The following is a 20,528-nucleotide window of genomic DNA, read 5'->3' on the forward strand; positions in this document are numbered from 1 at the left end:
CTCTTGCAGAATTCATGGAAGTAGCAGTTTAAAGACTATTAATATAAATGTTTCAGCAATATTTAACTTTTTTCTTTTTATTCTTAATAAGAAGCACTTACTGTGATGGAGAGATTGTGGCCTTTGACAAAAAAAAAACCCTACATTTTAACAGTACTGGTCAGGTGGTGGAGTTTCCAGTCACAAAATTTTAAAAAGGTATATAAGGTGGAAGTAATGAAAGAAAAAAAGTATCTGACCTGGTGCAGATGTCCTTCCATGAAGAGTAGTGTCATTAGGCAGGAGATCTTTCGAGTTGGAAGTGAAAGGTGATTGTCTAAATGTGTCTTCAGAAAAGAAAGGGCTATAGGAAAAAATGAGATGTCTTTTTGTACACAAAATAGCAGTTAACAGAAGAAGTAAACATTATTTTTGATCCTATCATCTTAATATTATAGCAAATACCACCTTGTTAAAATTTACAGAATTCATGCTGAAAGATATGCAGACTGTGAGGCAAGGTGGGGAGAAGAGGTATGTCTTGGTAAAACTGCATCTCAGAGTAAAAACTGAAGTTCTCCCAAAAGGCTTTTACCTACAATTCAACATCTCAGATTTGCTGTATCACCATACAATCTGGATCATTACAATTAATCCTTCAAAAATTTGTATTCTACTGTTGTATTTGGAGAGGGAAATCAGGAAAGGTGGGAAATATTATTATTTGATAATACAGTATATAGTAATTATTTTTTAAAACAAAACTTTTCAAATGTCAGGTTAAACACGGCATTCAGCGAATGAAATGAACTCCATGAGTTTGATTTTTAAAGCAGGAAACAATTCATACAATCTAACTGAATGGTTACTTCCCAAAGAGTATTAAGTGCAAAACCTATCAGCTACTTGACTCCAAAAAGCATAGCATGCTTTGGTTTTAATTAACAGGCAGTAAAAAGTCAATTTCAATAATGAGTTGGCATTTCTGTCAGTTTTCTGTTTTCTGCTCAATTAAAGATCATAACAGAAACAAGAATTCCTTGTCTACAATACAGACAGACATCAGTAAGAGATACACCAAAAAATTCAAAACGGAACAGGGCAGTCTATCTTGGAAAACTGTTTACTAAGGCAGTGTATTTCATCTGCATGCAAACTATCAGTTTCTTCTAAGCAAGATGAGAATTACATTAAACATGATCTCATACTGAGAATCCTTAACAAGCTGCTGTATAGTGGATTATTTTAAAGGTGTAGGACAGGAGGCCAGCTCATTTCAGCATCCTGTTCTTATCCAAGAACCTGCTCAGGATAAAGCATGTACTAAGAGGTCTTACAAAGCATTGCACAGTGGGTAGTCCACATCCAGAAACTACATGCCAGTAGCACCAACCAAGCTGACCCTACCAGCCCAGATACTCAAGGTGTCAATCTAAACAACGACATCTACATAAGTTTTTCCTCTTAGAATTTTTCTGCAGAGGGTGAACAAGGTGTTCTCCAGTAAGTCACTTGTATTCTGCCAGATCTCTTCCACCTTTGGGAAACTTGCTGATAATTAGTTAACATGATCATGTTAACGCTTTTGTCAATCATGTCATTTGCTTTCTCGTTACATTTTGTGGCCATTATTCATTTTGTGCTGTTCTATATATGACAGTTAGTAGGATATTTTGGTATTTCTACAAAAGGTTGAACATAACCATAAACACAGTCAGAGTTAGGTTGTGCTGCAGGTGAAGGCGTGAAGCTGCCCCAAACCTGAACAGTTAGTTCAGTGTTTGCAGATAGCTGAACAGTGTGTAATACTCAAGAAAACAAGTGATCAGGATAAAGCAAAACAGCTCCAGACCACATGTGCAAAACTTAATTTTTCCCAAGACTTACGCTTCTACTCTGGGGTAACATAATATAAACCAGACTGCTGCTGTATAAAAATACGGCATCATTTATCGCAACATTCCTCTCATTGCTTTAATAACGATTCGAAAGAAAAACACTGATAAAAAAAAAGTCTTATTACTGTTGTAACTCTTCAAAATCTTGTAATCCACTCAGGTTTCCATGTTGGCCTTCCTGCTTCTGCCTTACATTCAGTCACTGGGACACTGCTAATTGCTGGTTCTAAGCAAAATGGACAATGCAGAGCTTATCTGTTTCAAGGCTAGGCCATATACAATGAGCAGGTTGCTGTTGAAGACTGCATCATGTTGTGTCCCAAGGATTTCCCTCTCTGCCATCGGCCTCTGGTGAACTACAGAATCATCCTTGGATACCTCTTTTCTGCCTTTCTCTAGAATGGCAGCTGAGCCTTTCCAGTGTTTGCCCTATTGTTATTTTAATTTCAGCAGATACGTCCTCCAATTCCCAGAGCTAAGTATGGAGGGAGGAGCTCCTGCCTTATAGTAAGAAATGACATAAATTGTTCTCAGTGTGCAAAGTCCCTTCAGATGAAGATTAAGCTTTAGTATTTTTTTCTGGCTGCACTTTTCCAGTTTTATGGCTACACAGTTCTCTAGATGAAAGCAACTTATCCTGGCATCTTATACTGGCATATTCACTTCAAGATCATTTGCTTCTCCACTTTCTGTCTTCTTATCACAGATGGCAGGCCCTACCATCTCTCTCAGCCATTGAACTGTGAGGAATCCTTGCCAACTTCAGCTGCTTAAGCGAAGTCATATGCTCACAAAGTCCAGGAATACTCACAGGAGGAATAGCAACAGACAGGTGACAGTTAGAAATATTAATATGGAGTAAGACAGCAAAAACTGCTTGTGTATCTCATCTTGCTGAGCTCTGCTGATTTAAGACTCACCAATGACACAGCTTCATCTTTACGCTCCCCAGATACTCACAGGTGGGTAACACTGACCTCACCTTGGCTCCCTGCAGCTGTCAGGTTGTGATTCAACAACTGTGTTTCAAATGCCTTTCTGTCGTTACTCCAGATGTAGGCTGGGGAGCCAAACACCACACTTTCTTGATGCAGTCTGCATGCCTCTATCCTTCACTGGCTGCTCCATCACATTCTGTTTTTGAGAAGGCGTCATACTCTTACCAGTAAAGACTTCCAGCTGTTTTGCTGGTTTTGGGTGGGGTTTTTTTGGCAAGGTCTTTCAAGTCAATCTGTTTGAACTGATAGGATTTAGTACACTGACTCACTTCCCCTTAAGAAGCTCTTCTCATTCATGTCTTCTTCTGTTGATAGATAGGTTAGATAAGAAAAATCGAACCAGGCACTTGGTATTTCACACTTTGATGGCTAGCAGCCATTACCAGGACTTCTCAGTAAAACTCAGCACAAGTTTGACAAGAGCCAACTGTGCTACACTCTGAGCAGTTGGCAGCCAGAGGAAGGGGAAGTTGTCTTTGAACTGTCCTCAACCTTTCCAGTTTGAATTACCTTTGATAGATCCAGAAGCAGCTCTGGATTCTCACACCAGTCCTGCTGGTAACATCATGAGACACTGAAATCTATTCTCAACTATTTGTCACCCCCTTCCTGCAATGCACACTGGATAGTTAAGAAGTAGCTGGACAACATATGTATTTATCTCCATAGGTATCTCTCAGACTTATGCCTTTTAAGTAGTCACAGGAAGGCTTTGCAGGCTGCGTATCCCACAAATTCCCAAACAAGCAAACATGGGAAGCATTCACAGTGGCCAGAAGTTAAAAAGCTCTATTTAATTACCTTTCAACTTGTAACATGAAAAAGTCCCTAATGCACATTTACTGAGATGGGTCAGTTTATTAAAAACAAATTATTTATTTATTGCAGTTACCATGAAATGAATGGATAGACCTAGGAATTTAAGAACAACATAGAGATCATTTCTTATGCAACTGAAATGCTTCTCAATTTCTGCCTGGACAAAGTTGTCTTAGCAGGCACTGAACATGCTGGGAACTTCTGTAGAAGGGGCTGCAGAGGCACAGAAAGACTTTACCTTTGAAGGAACTTTGTCACTTCAGTGTGCTCAGTCTCCAACTCATCCACACTGATTAGGGAACTTCTGGGTAGGAAAGAATACTTTCCTACTTTCAGGTAGGAACTCTTGCCAATTCCTGCCTACTCCTCACCATGGGCTTCTAAATTTTTACCAATTCCAGCTACCACTTATTACATAAGAGCTTTGAGTTTTCCCATAGGGACACCTCACTTTGCTGCTCACATACATGTAAACAACTCATGGGCTTGTTCCCAGCAACAATGCTGTAAAGTGCATATTTCTTTAACAGCACGTGCTATAATTGGATCATGTTTTTAATTCCCAGATAATTTCATTCATCATACTAATGTGACTGTTATCTGTAACAAATGTTTCATTAGCATTGTCTTACAGTCTGACTTTTAAAAATTCGTCTCTGAAAGGCATTGAGATGATAGAAATACTAAAATGAAATTTTATTAAAGAAATCAAGTTTGACAGAAGACTGAATCAAAATCACCTCTCCTTACATTGGTCCATGTCTTAAAATCCAGTTGTCAGCCTGTTCTTTCCTCAAGCACTGCATGTACTATGCAGTTTCTTTTAATTTTCACTTTTTGTAGGAAAAAAAAATATAAGAAAAAAAAAAGAATTCTTAAAATGATGTATGAATACTTGATCAGAGGAGAACAGTCATTTGGGTCCAAAGGCCTTTTTTGTCATGAACTCTAAGCAATCAGATCCATAAGTGTAATTTTTCAGATGTAAGTTACATTACTCATGAAAATAACTTACATTTGTAGTATCAGGTCACATTTGCAGGAAAAAGACACATTTGAGTTCACAAGGCAAAACGAAGCAATACTATTTACACTACAGCTTTGCACATAACAACGGACTGTACTTACCTGGTTGTAGTTCTGATGGTGTTATCTTTATTGTGGTTGTGCTCTTTGCTCACCTTTTCTGCAGAGGAACATACATGGGTTTTTGTGATTAGCATATATCATATGTTCCCTATCAGGTTTTATTCAACAGAACTATTTTAATGCTTTCTGACAACAGCATAACCCACAGTAATGTGGGGTAAATGGTTACAGCATGATTAGAGAATGGGCATAATTTTATTTAAACTAACATCAACAAATTTTTTCAGCTTCATAATTCAGTGTTAGAGCTTCATGCAAAGTGTGCAATAGAAGCATTCATTAAACACAGTGCTGATATCATTGCCTTTATGTAATAGCTGAGGTTCACTTTCTTTGTTAAGAGAAATGGACAGTGCAGTCCCAGAAGCACTGCCGGCTGCAGCCACAGCCCCTAAGCCAGCAGCTGCCATCTATAGGCTCTCATATACTCCAAGACCTGGATCAACCAGTTGTCACAAAATCATTTAATTAGCTTTCAAAAATACAGGAGTTGAACTCTGGCTTTTCCAGTTCAGTTCAAATATTGTGGACCTGACCTGTCACAATGCTCTAGAGCATATGCTAACTACAGGGAACGTTTGGCAAGGCTTTTGCATTCCTAATGTGAGGGTAGAAGGGCTCTAATTCCTATTACTTTTCAGCCATAGCAGTCTCACACTTTGATAGCACCTTAATGGTTATACGCAATCTCTTTTTTGATCTTTAAGTTCAACTTTCTACTTTTTCCACTGCTTTTACCTGATAACTGGAAGAGCAGCTCAGATGCCATCTTCACTGATATGTCTTGGCTGAACAGATTTCTTTCTGGGAGCACACGGCCTTCTGGTGCCTTCTGTATGTGTTCACTAATGTCTCGCCCTAATAAAGTGCTGTAGCCAACATTCTGGCTGGGTTGGCTGGGTGACACTGAAGCCTGTGAATCATGAATGTCAACTTCCATTGGTTCTTCCTTTATCTTTACCATCTGGGTTTCCTTGTAACTCTCAGCTGCAAATATGTATTTAAAAAAATAAACAACCACCACAATTATTTAATTAGGCCACAATTTTTCAGAGTACTCAAAGCAGGAATCACAATTACAACGTTATAATTTGTATACCGTAGCACTGCAAATGGTAAGGGCAGCAAGCAGCTGACTGCTACAGTATTCTTTTGGGGGTTATAAATAGAAGCAATCTCTTGAAAATAATTTTTCATACTAGAGAGCAGGAAACAGTTGTGTATTTGTAAATATGAGAGTTATGTCACTTTCTACGAATACTGGGTGATCATACATCAGCTAGTGAAGCTTTATTTTTATTTATTAAATCAAGTTGCAACTACACACCAGCTCTCCAAAGGTGGGCACTGAAGACCTCTTACAAACTCTAAATCACTCATCTGCTCCTCTTCTGCTGTCTCTCTCTTTTATGGAAAATTCCAGACAACTGTGTGAAGAACTGATTTGTTATATCTGCATATGCTTTCAAGATGAGAGGATTATTCTGGGGCCCATGCTTTTCTGAAGTCTAATTTTGTAACAAGCATATATATTCCCTCATACATTACAAGATCCAGTAACCTCAATGACCAGGTTTCTATAAGCCCATATCCTTGCCTTCCTCTCTGGTGTCCTGGGCCTAGGAAACAAAACCACGGTCTAGAAGCCACTTTGTAGTTCACTTTCTGTGCTTGAGATTCTTCAGGTGTTGCTGAATGCTCTGGTTTGGCAAGACAAGTGATCATTTTTTCTTCAGAATAAAAGCTCTGAAATCTCAAAATCAAGGCTCCAAGATCATTTGCCTCCCACACCCAAAACACCTATACAGCCCTTTTGATTCAGACTTTCTGCTGTTGGTGTGAAAGTTTCAAATACCAATAGACCTTTTGTTTTCAATTACCCAACATTACAATGAATCTCAGCACCAAAACTCAGCTTGGTCATTCCCGATAACCAGCTAGTCAGCTTGTTGCTGCCATGTAGTCTTTATCCAAAGCCAAACAAAATCTCTTTAGCACAAGGGCATATGCATTCCACCTAAGAGTAAACTCATGTGTGTCACCAAGTCCTTTTTCATTCCCCTGGTTTCTCCCATCCCCCATATTCCTGTCGTTCTTAAGTGGAGGGAAAAAAAAAATTGAAGCCAGGAGGTAAAAGGCACTTGGATATGTTCCAGGGACAATTTACAAGAAGTGCTTTCTATCTTTCCTTGTGACATTTTTTAATCCTTAAACATATAAACAATGATAAAACCCTTTGCCATCTATGATCCACCAGACACATTTCAGACTTCAGATATCTTCATAAAGAATTCTCAACTGAAGACAAGTTAGAAATACAATATAATCCCCTTTTATAGTGGTAAGCAGATTTTTCTTTTTCTAAATTCATTTTTATTTAAGGCTTCCATTAGCCTCTTATTATAAAACCACAGAACACTGCACCTCTGTTCAGAAGTGTAAAAATACCATGCTGTGCATTGAAAGTGACCACGGAACAGCAAAGGAACGCATCAGGTAACACTGTCAATCAAAAGCTCAGGTAACTCCGCAAACAAACGAGTTCTTCAGATGTCTGGCAGACCAAGCTCTGTACCCAGCTGCCAAATTTAGGTGCAGTGTCAAGCTGACCTTTGCTGCTCTCTCTGCTTTTAAAATATTCTTTCTATTTCTGTTCTTGCTCCACAGAGTTTAATTCCCCATCCTGCAAATGCTTTTGTATCAGACAAACTGATCTGACCCCAACTAAGGCAAGAGTCAAGCAATACTGATGACCTTCTCCCCCTTGTAATCAGCTAGCACTCCAACTGCCCTAACTAAATTTACATATTTGATCATTTCCTTCGACCTTTACCTTCCCAACTGCACCCTTTTGATCTGACAGTATGTCCCTGCCAAATATGAATCCTGTCATACCCTGATTCCCAAAAGCAAACACAGACAGAACATTGAAGGAGGGTCTTTATGATAATTTGACAAGAGCTAATGAAGGGGAAACACAGTCAGTCTGTCCCATGAGCAGCAATCAGAGGCATACAACCCAGCTGTGCTGTATTTTGTGCTGGCAAAAGACTGTAATTAAGGTTATGCCCATACTCATCTCACTACACAGGCACAGTCAAACTGTAAATTCTTGAAGATTGTTTTCCCTTCTGTGCTACAGACAGTGGGATACATTCGTGGAGTAAGGTGATACCCCTTTATTTCCTTACTTAGGTATCTCACACGGTCATAGTGCAGCTAAAGTTTTTCAAGTCAAGGACTGGTACGCTGAAAGGTCTCCTGGTTCAAATAATTAAAATCATGATAGCTTTGGCTTCTTTCCACTTTTGCATTTCTCCTTGAATAAATGGGCTAGCTTAAATAAACTGCAATGTATCAGAATACAGTGTTAGCACACAAAAGTAATTTTCTTCATATCAGATTTTTATAGAAGTACAGACACCTAATTCCTATCAAAAGTCAGCATGGGATAAAGACAAATAACTCTAAAGTACCCAGACCATGATCTCCTAAACATGGTCTGCTATTCATTCAAAACTAACCTGGATGAAGCTCAGAACAGCAAGGCAGTGAACACAGCTCATCTGGCAGAAAATGAACTAAATCATCTAGTGTGCATTTTTCTGCTGTTAACTTTGTGAAACAGAAAGAGCTTAACAAAATCAGACAAAATTACTGCATACATGGATGTACTGTCATCAAGCCACAGAGATGCTGTTTCTTTACAAAGCAGTATGACTTTTAATCAGCTGGTCTATAGAAGCCTTAATGAACTTCATATTCACATTGAGCGAGACAATTTTCCACATCAGATATAAAAATGTAGTATTGGACAGGCTCGTAAGAAAGTAATTTCTTCCACAGCTTTCAGGTTCTCTGGCATTCAGAAGTGCAAGGAATTGCAAAGTAGTGGCCCTTCCTAAAAAACCCAAACAAAACAGAAACACAGAACAATACTTGTGCGACCTAAAAGCTCAGGGTACAGAATTCATTCCTAGTGGCCTGACACTGTCAACTGAAGGAGGTGCAGCAATATGAGAGTCTCTGAAATTTAGTGTTAAAAATGCCTCTCTACAGCCTAGGACAGAGATTGGCAGGTTTTAGAAAGCGCTTAGTCAAGCTACTTCTCAGAAAGTTGGGACTACTACAATTCAACACAAGTCGCACGGAAGTTTGCAACGGGGCCTTGTGGCAACCAAGGACAACCATGCTCTGGGCCGTATTATCAAAACTGCACCCATACGGAGGAGAGTCTTATCCTCTATTCTGCACTTATGAGACTGCCTTTACAGTACTGTCCCCCATTTGGGGCTCACCAGTACAGGTGACATCTTGGGGCATGTTCAGTGGAAGGCTACCAATATAGTCGGGGGACTACTGCGAGACATCAGAGGAGAACAGCTAAGAGAACTGGGTTTGCTCAGTTGCTCTTATTTGCTGAAATGCCCATCAGCTTTACAAATCAACTTTATGAATCAACTTAGACAAGAAAGCCTTTCCCATATGTCTCATAAATTGGACTCATGTACTAGTTTTCACAATCAAGCAGACAGGGGTAACCAGTGGGTCAACTTGTACTGACTTCAAAAGCTTTCAGTATGAAGAATCAGGCATTTTGTTATGCTAATTGTTCTGATTTGCTAGAAATAAACATGCCCTAAACCAGCTTAAATAAAACCTCAGAGGTAGGGAACAGTTGGCGAGGCCTGAAGGTTCTGCTAGAGACACAACAAGTAACATCTGACGTTCCCTAGGGCGCTGTGCTTGATGCTTTATTTTGCTAGTTTGTTTTTTTTTATTTTTTCAAACTGCTGTTTTATGTAAGACAATGTCAATGGGCTTTGAATCAATGTAACAGGGTCTTGCATTTTAAAAAATCATTAAATGGATCATATTTGTTAAAGTGGAACCCCTGAATTTTGTAACTACGGGGTAGATTCACAAAAACACAAGCCAACAACAAGGAAAAAGGAGCAAATTGAAGCAACAGACTAATTTGAGTTGTGACATGCATCTGCTCCTCCTTCAATTAAATGGTAGGATTATGGTGGTTACCTGAAAGACCCTACCTGCAGAACACCGCCAATCCCTCAAAACATAGATTAAGAAGCATTTGTTAAAAAGTCTACATGTGCAGTAAATTGTTATTTTACAACACATTCCGATCTATTTAATTCTCCCAGTTCCAGAAAATTCTAGTTTAGCATTTCTGCAGTAAGCTGTAATTTTGCAGAGCGCCTCGCTCCAGGTCTCCTGTCTTTACAAGCTGACCCTTCAAAGGCAAAGGGTCTGCAAGGGGCCCTTCTGCAAATACTGTGCGTCTATAATCCCCTGACACTTTGCCCACTTCCCATAGCTTTGTAGCCACTCCCACCTGGCTGAACATCATCAAGGAATAGCAGTAAAGCAAACAATCGGGGAGCGGGGAGGAGGTGGTGGTGTTTTAACTCTTAATGACAATTCCTAAAAAATAAAATAAATAAAATAACAACAAATCCAGAACATCAAAAGAAGTACATTTGAACCACAGACATTATGATTCCTTATTATGCCAAATTATCTAATCTTTTAAATAGATATGGTTTTCATTAGATGTCAAGATTACCCTGACGTGGAAAAAAGGAAGATGAATTGCAATAACTTAAAGGTGTTGTATAGCATCTACTGAAAAAAAAAGCTAGCCTGTGTTAGTAGAAGGTAGTTGTTTTCTGTGATTTTTGTGGGTTTGTTGGTTTTTACTTTAAGATGTATAGGCAGAAAAAACCCTTAGGCTTTGCAGACTTCCATTCTTTCCACCCTATACTTCTCCTGTGAACGGGCAGTATTTTTTCACTTTTTTCCTCCTTTTGGATTGACACATTAATGTTCCAATGAAGCATGGTAAACCCCATCAATAGGTAAGAATCCATTGCTAGTTGAGTTCTTTTGGGATTATGTTATTATGCAGATGTCATGGAAAAACTTACTAAACGTACCATGGTCTGATAGGAACTTCATGTAGTACAGCATTGTCAGGAGTGTTTCAAAACCTTGGAGAAAAAAAATTGGAGCCTGACACATTGCAATAATAAATCTAGCTATCTAGAAACCTGTATCTTTTTCTATACTGTAAATAAAACAGAGCTTCACTCTAACCATTCACATTCAATTTCACATTTCTGTTGGTTAAAACCAAACAAACAAAACACCCCAAAAAATCACTTGGCTAGTAGCAGGATGTAATCTGGTAATGTGACTTGCTATGGTTTGCCATCTCTCTAATTCCCATCAAGTCTTATTTTGGGTCATACACTTCCCCACTTTCTTTTCTGGGCTTCTACAGAAGCACCTGCTGTTGCCCAGAGCCTTCTAATGAGCTATTTAGAGAGCACGGAATAAAGACTTTCCTGTATTTTCACTCCTCTGCCCATTATCAAGGCTCTCTAAGCAGGGATGAAAGCACTCTTGACAGCTCCCCTGCAATCTAGATACTGAGACTCTTACAAGGTCCTGGCAACAGCAAACTCCAAAGACAGCAGCCTACCTCCATACAAGTGCTTCCCAGGACAGTCCACAAAGTTATGAAAAAGAAACATACAGCAAGGTTAGTTTCTCTGTCTCCATCTCACCCGAAGAACGCAGCAATGTTCTTTTTCTTCACCATAGTAGCAATGAATCAAAAGACTGCCAACTCAACCCACTAAACCTGGAAAGATTTTGTGACTGTTGAGAGTAACAGCTTACTAGCCATGGACTTGTTTTTGTCGTTGATTTACGTTGCTGATGACAGCCAAGCATAAAGCAACCCAAGCCTTAAAATGAGGGAAATCTGACACCAGCTGTCCAGCTACACACACACAGATACTGCACTCCTAGTTAGCAAACTTTTTAAACTTAGAGTTACTGAGTTCCTCTGGAAGTCCGTGCTGCTCTGACTGGACTGGCTTTGGTATGAGCTAATTTAAAGCCTTCTCAAATAGTCCTTCACCTCACTGTACCCCAATGCATGATGTGCCATTTTTGGAATGGGAGGTGTTCTGGCCTTCATTTTATGCTAGAATTGTACAATCATTCAAAAAAATTAACTGCAAGGCTCAAAATGGGAAATCAGCATAAACATTTTCAAGTGGATAAAGATTTAATCAAAAAAAGGGGGGAAAAAAAACCCCAAATCTCCCACAATAACCAGTTGTGCTGAAAGAGGAATTGTCATGTAATTGTGACAATATAAAGGTGATAATAAATGAAGTTGATTAAGAATGCTTTTGTAATCAACTGAATGCAACAAGTACTTCATGATCTTGGCACAAAAATTAAGTACAAGTTAACTACAAGTGCTGCTAACCCAGAATTATAACACACTGTTGGTCCTGGGCAATTGGTGTATTACAAGAAGCACAGTGTGTCCCAAGGATGAAAGTACAAAAAATCCAAAGGAACTGAGTAGTACAAAGGTAATGCATTTGTTGGTGATAACAAGGATATTTGCAATACATGGGGAATTGATCCACCAGAAAATAGAAGAGAGGAGGAAAACAGCCTGAGTTACTATAGAAATGCAAGATGATCACAAGTAAGATACAGCTGCAATAAAGGCAAATGTGATTCAGGCAACATTTCTAGGAAAGACAGGGACACGCTATGTCACAGTTCCAGGCACTAGGGTGAAAGACTACTTACAAAATGCTAGTACCTGGAATAGATTTGATACACCTCCAGCTATGCATTTATTTTTGGACAAGGGGGAACACTGCATGCTTCTGGAAGATAATACATGCCCAAAACATACTAGCAGCATGATTATTTCAACAGGAAGATAAGTTTTTAGACTTATACCTTAGCATGTAAATGCAAACGTTTATTTTAAATTTCAGTCTCCTATGAAACCTACCTTTCTTTTTACAAGATTGAGTGTATAAGACTGACCAGATGCACGTTATTTCAACGTTTTGACAAGTAAATTAGCTTTTCCATGAAAGAGAACTGGTAACAACGCAGAAAACCAGTTCAGGTGTATTTTAAATACATTACTTCCGTTTCCTGTAAGTGATTTTGTGCAACATCTAATAGGAATTTAAAATCTTGCAGGGATAGCCCCCTTCCAAACAGAGATGTGTGTGATTAGCCCCACACCACTATCTCCTCCAATCTGTTAGCTTGCCATTGGATCTAGACTCAGTCAAGACTTAGCAATGGACAGAATTCAGAGTTCACCTTTGTACATTGATACAAATAATGGCAGTCATTTGATGTTGTAGGTTGAAAGTCTGCACTGAAGCTCAAACTTTGCCTGTTAACCCCCAAAGACCATTTCTCCAAAATGGGCGCTTCTCTGGATGGAAATGGGTTCTACCTAGATATGCCCAGGAGACATTAGCCTTCTTAGTTTGAACAATCCTTTGGAAGAAGTGTGAGTAGGTATCAAGTGACTAGGTATCAAGTTGGTGAACTGTGAGGTAGATCTGAATCCAAGTGGACATAGTAGAGAAATAAATGGTATACAAAGGCATAGCATCTCCAGATAAGGTTCTGTACCTCTACAAAGACAACTAGTAAATGTTCTGTTAATGTTCTACTACAGTAAATGATGTTCGTTCTTCCACATTTTCCTACCTTTAGAATAGTTTCTGAGTGGCTGACAAATCCCTCGGTTATAAGGGGTGGTGGTTTGCAGTAAGTCTCTCCTACAGTACGCACCAGCCCACGCTAGACTCTAGAGCTGGAAAGGCCTTCCACTACACTGTACAAGCTCAGCTAAGAGCTGAGCATCTCTGTTTGGGAAAAGAGATTTTCCAGAGAATAATATAAAGCAGTGTATCTTTTACGTGACAGGAGACAGCAAGGTCTATGCCTAATCTCAAGAGGCTGCAACAATCAGCGATATTATTGCTTAGGGGATAACAGAAACATGTATGTCAGGAACATGGAAAGCAAAATACTATGAAGGGTCAGAAACCCCTTGCTGAATTTGTATGCAGTACAGGGTTTGGTAATTAGTATCACACAGAAGAAAGTGAAAATAACAAAGCAAGGATGTAATCCATTCAGTCTTTACCAAGAATATAGAGAGCCTGGAAGGACCTGAATTAAGCTAATTATATAATACATCAAATCTAATAAGGGCACTTGACTGAAGATTTCCCACAGACAGTAGAACACCCAGACATACTCATTCCTCTCCTTCTATTTCCGCACCACCACCACCACCCCCCCAGTACCAGGAAAAAGAAGGACAAGTTTGTTCTTGTTTTCACTTTATTCTGAAGAAGTGTCTAAATTGTTTAAGTTCTAAATGACCAAAAACAGAACGCAGAACTGCTTCAGATAAGCTGGGAAGTCAACAGTGATCTCAGTATTCTACCAGATAAAGTAAACATTAAAAAAAACCCCACTAAAGTGGCTATTGATCTTAACTATTCCTCTTATATTTTTCCTACATTAAACTGTATCTTAGTGTTTCCCTCCTTCAGTTTTTGACTTAGATGGTAATCCAGAAAAGTGCAAGTTGAAAACAGTGTGATGAACTTTGTATAACCCCACCCACTGGCTGATTCAGGAACACCAACTGCAGCAATACCGTTTGAATAAATCCTAGAGTAATGCTTTACCTTCTCATCTATGGAGTAACCAAAAAGACCACTATCAGCAAAAACTGCTCAATCACAAAGGAATCATAAGAGACATGTTAAACTAGTGCATTTCTTACTGCAACCTTTAAAGACTGGGAGTTCCCAAGAGAAGTGACCAAAGACTTCGACCAAGATTTTATACATGCCAGACTTCATTCATATAAACAGATATTTAAGGCACAAATATTCTAATATAATAACCTACAATAAAACTATTTAAGCACAGCCTGCTAGTGCTGAATTCAAGATTTACCATCAAGAACCCTATTGTCTCTGAAGCACTTGAGTTACGGAGTTCTTACTTTATGAAAATAGATACATAAATTTATGTGCCCGAGGAAAAATAAAGTCACGGGTTAACATTCATTAGGCTGTAAAGTTCTGTTATCAGAACACCATTCTCAAACCAGTTACTAGCAGCAACAGTGCACTATATCAATAACCAAATGTTTAGTATTTGGGACTCTAAAAAATTGGGAAACTTCTGCTCTGATTAACTTTTGTACCTTTTTGCACCATTAACACAAACTCCTTGCCTATCAGTGATTTAAATTAAAGTGTGCAGGTATGAACAGGAGTGAATTAATGACATGTTAGAATTTATGGGGGAAATCCTAGTCAATTAAAGTCTTTCAGGTATACATTTGACCTCAAGTTCAATGTTGAAAGCATCCAATCAAGCCAAATAATTTCAAATAGGTTTGGCAGGGTTCTCAGAAGTTACTAAACTTGCAAAGTTACTAAACATTTCCACTGGCACCTCTTGCATGACTTTGGCATACTTAAAAAAAATAAGTCAAGTTTTGGAGAAGACTTAAAAACTAACTGATCCAGCTTAGGTGAGGAAGTACGAAACCCATCCTCCCAGAGTGAGTTTCACATCTCATTCCTAAAAATTCAAGTTTATTAGAACTTCAAAGCCTTTTTGTCATTCACTTAACCTGTTCCCAGCAGGGAAAGTTCAACCCTTCCACTTTCCCTGGAAGTTAAACCTTGATTCTGACAGTTGGACAAAGCATAATTAGCAATACATACATTTTTATTTGACTCCCTCCAGCTGTACCAGTACATATGCGTATACACATGCATACCTGTCTGACAAAAGGATGTATCACTAAGGCAAAGTAGGCAAGTTCAAGTGGTCTCCCTAACACCAGAAATCTGTCTCAGTTTGCATTATATTTTTAACTGTGTGTCTTATAGTTTTGAGTACAGGATGCTGTCAGAAAAAAATAAGTCTTTGAAAGTCATCATTTATAAAGCTGTATCAGGAACAGTTCACTACAGACACACAGTCTTACGATGTTAATGAAAGATGTGAATAAATTGATATTAACATGGTTTGGTACATTTAAAAAATGACAGCATCTAAAAGCTTTAAGGCATCATTTCTTTTGACTTATTCCATAGTCATTAATTGGAAAACCAGAGCACAGATAATTAGATACTATGGCAACAGACCAAACTGAGGTGTCGTACGTGTATGAACCTGTGCAGACAGACCTTTTCTATTGTTCCTTCACTTGCTACTAAAGCTAAATATTCCTTCTGCAAGGTAAGCTTGAGAGCATACATGAAAAAGAAATTAAGAAGTTGAATATGATTAAATTAAATATCTACCTGAGAGCTTCATGAGGAGCTCAGATGCTGCCTTGACTGACATGTCCTGCCTCATTACATTTGTCTGTGCTTCCTGAGGCTTGAGTTTCTCCTCAGGGATGTTTGGAGCTGAGGCTTTGGGTTCCTGGCTGAACACATAGCTGGATTGAGACAAGGCAGAACTTGGAGCGTCTTCATCCGTAGGCTCCTCTTTCACTTTAAATTTAGGAGTCAAGGGCTCTTTTTGATTTGCAGCTGTCAAGAGAAGGAAACAAGTGAGACTTAACAAGGTATGTAATATATAATCATAGAGCAGCTAGTAACAGGAAGAAACTGTAACGTGAGAAATGCTAGGGCAGGCAGTGGAAGCAAGCATGTCAAACAGTATCCAAAGATACTTCAAGAGATAAACAAACTTCTGCATCTTTTGAACAAAGGGACAATTTTGAAACACACACACCGCAGGTACCAAAGCTCAAGGAACCATCCTTCTCCTCTTACATTTTGTCTCTACACCTCCCAAAAGCATTCCCCCAGCCATTGGTTTGTACCTCTTCTATAGGCTCAATGGAAATTTACAACATCATTTCACGTAAGGGCAAATTTGGCAAAGCTCATGGCTACTACATACTGAGCTCTTGGAGCATGGAAGAGAGGCAAGAAATGAACAGTAGAAAGCTAGGAAGGAGGCGGGAAAAAAGGGAAAGACAGCAAATTCTTAGGCCCTAAAAGTTGGTATTTGTTAAGAAAGAGAGCAGAGAGATTTTGGGAAGATGGCTCTGCACCAGAAGATGCTATTAGAGCAGTATTCCAGGTTCTACATCCATAGAAGAGAGCAAGTTTAAAATAATCCTTTAAAATACTCCATGTAAGCACCTGCATAAACTTAGAGAAGGGTGCAGAGACCTTGGAGCTACTTAAAATCTACTCACTAAACAATCTTCTTCTTGAATGGTCTTTCCAACACCCTTTGACAGCGGCGGATCCTTTGCACAGTGTTTGGTTGAAGGGATAAAACCAAGAATGCCTCTTAAACAATACCTCCAAACCCAAGCAATATAAATTCACAGACAGACTGCACGACAAACATGAGGCTAAAGAGGTGGCACTATTTTTCAGCAGTTCTTCTTACAGTTCTTTATGTTTGACCATTAAGAGGGATTTCCTTCCTTCTTAGTGACTTTTTCTTGTTCAGAATTTCACTTTAAATTCCCAGTAACGCACAGCAGATGACTTTTTCAGTGCCCCAAACTGCAGTGAGTTTACATGTTTCTCACCTCTCTAAAGCTCTGTCTCCACAATTCTGAATGGCAGAGCATCATCCCCATTTTGTTAGCCATCTAAGCTCTCCCACCATTTATTACCTCACTATCTCTCCTACATATTTTCCTCCTTCCACAAGACAATCCCTGTAGCACAACACTTATTTCTCTTCAGTTTATATTCCAGGCTTGTTTGTTTTTTCTCCTTCCTGATTGGTTGGCAAGCCATTACCAAAGAACAAGATTAAAGCGAGTGATATGAACAGCGTATACATAAGCAGCATGTACATACACACTGGTGCTATTCACTACTCTAAAAATTAAATTGCCTTATATGTGTAATTCTTAATATGACCTATAAGCACTTTTACCAGTATTAGAAATTGCTTTTCCCTTTTTTTGTTTTTAAAGAAAGAGCAAAATCTGAAATATGAAACACTAAAACATGCTATAATTCATCAAAATACAGGTTAAAGCTCTCAAACTGATCTTAACTTTACCAAGGTACTTACAAAAAAATTCCATCTATCTTTTTTATCCAGGCCTACATCCTTCTACGTCTTTCTGGCTCAGTCTATTCTGAGGTTTGACCTGGGGTGATTAATGGTCACCAAAAAACCCAAAAAAGACCCAAACCTTCTACACAACACTTCCTTCTCTTTTAAAACATTCTACTCTAGCTGCTGCTATGAAAAATACATCCACCAGGAGCTGAGTACAACTGATAACGAGCATTCTGCCTGAATGTTCAAAAAACCTGGAGAAAAAAAACCAAAAAACTTTTGAATTTATTCATTTCAGTAAGTTATTAATTCAAAATTCACCAGAGAACAAAAGAAACATGAATCTGAGTAAAGAGGTAGAGACAACCCACTAAGAACCATCAACCTGTGAAGCTAGCTGTGTTTTTGCCCATGAACCAGGGCAGAAAATGAACCAGGTAGAGGAAGCACTATAGACCAGGTCAGCATACACTTTTACCATTCAAAATACAGAGGTGATATTAAATTCACACATAATCACAGAATAGTTTGGTTTGGAAAGGACCTTAAGATTATCTAGTTTCAACCCCCTTGCCATGGGCAGGGAGACCTCCCATTAGACCAGGCTGCCCAAGGACCTGTCCAGTCTGGCTTTGAACATACATAAATCAGTGTAAGACTGCAACCATGTGTCCATTATAAGCCAGGTTAAGCACAACAAAAAAACCATCCACATGCAAATAGAATCACTGTAACAGAATTCATATAATATCACAGCCTTAAACTCGAAGCCTTTTTCAGAGTCAGGCTCCAGAGTATGGAGTGGCAGATGTCTTGTGGATTCCTCTACCACAAGAAAGAGGATCAAAGTGGGGACTTTTGGAAGAAATCAGTATTCATTAAAACCTATTATCACCAAGTCTAAACTCAGCAGCCAATGTGACCCAGTCCAAGGGCAGGTGTTGAGTGCTCTATGCTCTTTATTCCAGGGTATTGTCAAACTCTACTGAGATGAAGCCAAGTTCTTATAGCTCGGAGAACCAAAACTTCAAGGTAGGTCACATGAGAGTTTAAACACACCCAGAATTACTCGAAGGGGGCATCCAGCAAGTTTCCCTCCTTTCCTATGTCTCACTTTCCTTTTTTCTCCCTGACCCACACATTAGCTCTCCTGCTGCTGCTCTATTAGCTCTCCACATGCTGCTGTAAGCCACTGTTCCCTCACACTTTTGAGCTGCCACTTGGGATACCAATGCTAAAAACTATATTGACAACAAATTACCAGTACAACATCAAACATAATCTAAATGGGCTTTTCATGAGATCTGTACATTCAGTTTGTCCCTGTGTGTCTACAAGACATCACCTATAAGAAATATAAAAAATAGCCAGGATCCTACAGTCCAGAGGAGGTCCTGAAGATGTGCATTTGGCAGTATTACATGAAGGGGAAAAGAAGCCTAGCCTATTGTTCTTACCCATGTTACTGGTTCTACCTACTCTAGCTGCTGTGCTTTGAACAGATGACAGAATTAATAAATTAGGAAAGAAGTAGGCTTTTATTTCTTTAGTTAATTGACAGCACACTTTTTGCACTGACCACACTTTTCAAAAATCAAACATTCTAATTGTAGACACAAAAATAGATGAGTTATTTACCTCATTTTTCTTCTCCCAGAAAACAAACCCAAATAAAATCAGACAGCTCTTGGGTCACTTTCAACCTAATTGCTTCAATTAATGGGACTTTTGCTTCAATTAATGGGGCTTTTACTGCTTGAAATATACTAAAGTTGATTCCAATGTAAATGAAGTCTAAATAGAAGGGCAAATAGAAAAATGGGGTAGGTTATCCAGTCTATTAGATTCATACATTAAAACTAGAGGAGAAAAAAGTCCCCAAAACACCAAAAATCCCCACCACTTTTGCCTCTGTCCCATCTTGGATCCATAATTACAGGCAAAATTGCTAACACATGGGAAATAACAGCTATGATGCATCCACTAGTCATATTAGAGAGAACAGTAAACAAATGTAAGAAAAAATATTGCAAATAAGGGAAATAAATGTTGACTGAGACTAGAGGGTTTTTAAAAATAAAACCAAACCAAAACCAAACCTATGATTGCAGAATCCTTTAAAAATTAGAACTAGACAAGGATTAAAAAGATGATGTTTAGGTCTATTAAAGTATATTTGAATGACAATATTATTACTCCCCAGAAGGAATAACATCTTCTATCTGCATACAAAAATAGATACACATGCATATCCTTCATTTGTATTTAATTTACATTCATTCTGAATTGCAATGAGAGCAGACTGAAGGATGTGTTGCCTGCAGACTGAGTCCAAAAAACCCAGCAATTTAATTTTGAAATATACAACGAGCAAAAAAAAACCCAACCCACCCAGCAAATGCAACCAACAGGCAGCAATCTCTCAAGCAGAGCTGATAATACTCCGTTTGTTCCATTCTATTCCATATCCAGAAAAAAAGCCCAAACCCATATCAAATAAGATTCCAGACTGCTGATTTTTATCTTCCTGGCAACTGGAATAATTTGAGCCATTTAGCAAAAGTAGATGATGAAAGTTGTAACACTTTCCTCAACCTGCCAAATGCCACAAGAAAAGCTTTGGGCATCTGCCACTAATCTGAAACACTCTAATAGAAGCTGCTAACTGCATCAGTTGACTTACAAGGATTTCTAAGTGCTCAAAGTGTTTAAAATTGAAAGACAAAAAATG

The 20,528-nt window shown here is 38.7% G+C and overlaps 1 protein-coding gene across 1 annotated transcript in view; it reads right to left on the reverse strand.

Moving 5' to 3' along the window:
- The window catches only part of ZNF827 (zinc finger protein 827), a 75,837-nt gene that overhangs the window by 29,851 nt on the left and 25,458 nt on the right, over window positions 1–20,528 (reverse strand). The window contains exons 5-8 of the mRNA XM_010023581.1: window positions 16,054–16,287; window positions 5,582–5,830; window positions 4,823–4,880; window positions 240–343 (exon numbers count right to left, since the gene is read on the reverse strand). Coding sequence (XP_010021883.1) covers window positions 240–343; window positions 4,823–4,880; window positions 5,582–5,830; window positions 16,054–16,287 — 645 coding nt within the window. The remainder of the gene's footprint in view (window positions 1–239; window positions 344–4,822; window positions 4,881–5,581; window positions 5,831–16,053; window positions 16,288–20,528) is intronic.

Source organism: Nestor notabilis, unplaced genomic scaffold (genome assembly GCF_000696875.1).
Source record: "Nestor notabilis isolate BGI_N333 unplaced genomic scaffold, ASM69687v1 scaffold11271, whole genome shotgun sequence".
Taxonomy (NCBI): Eukaryota; Metazoa; Chordata; class Aves; order Psittaciformes; family Psittacidae; genus Nestor; species Nestor notabilis.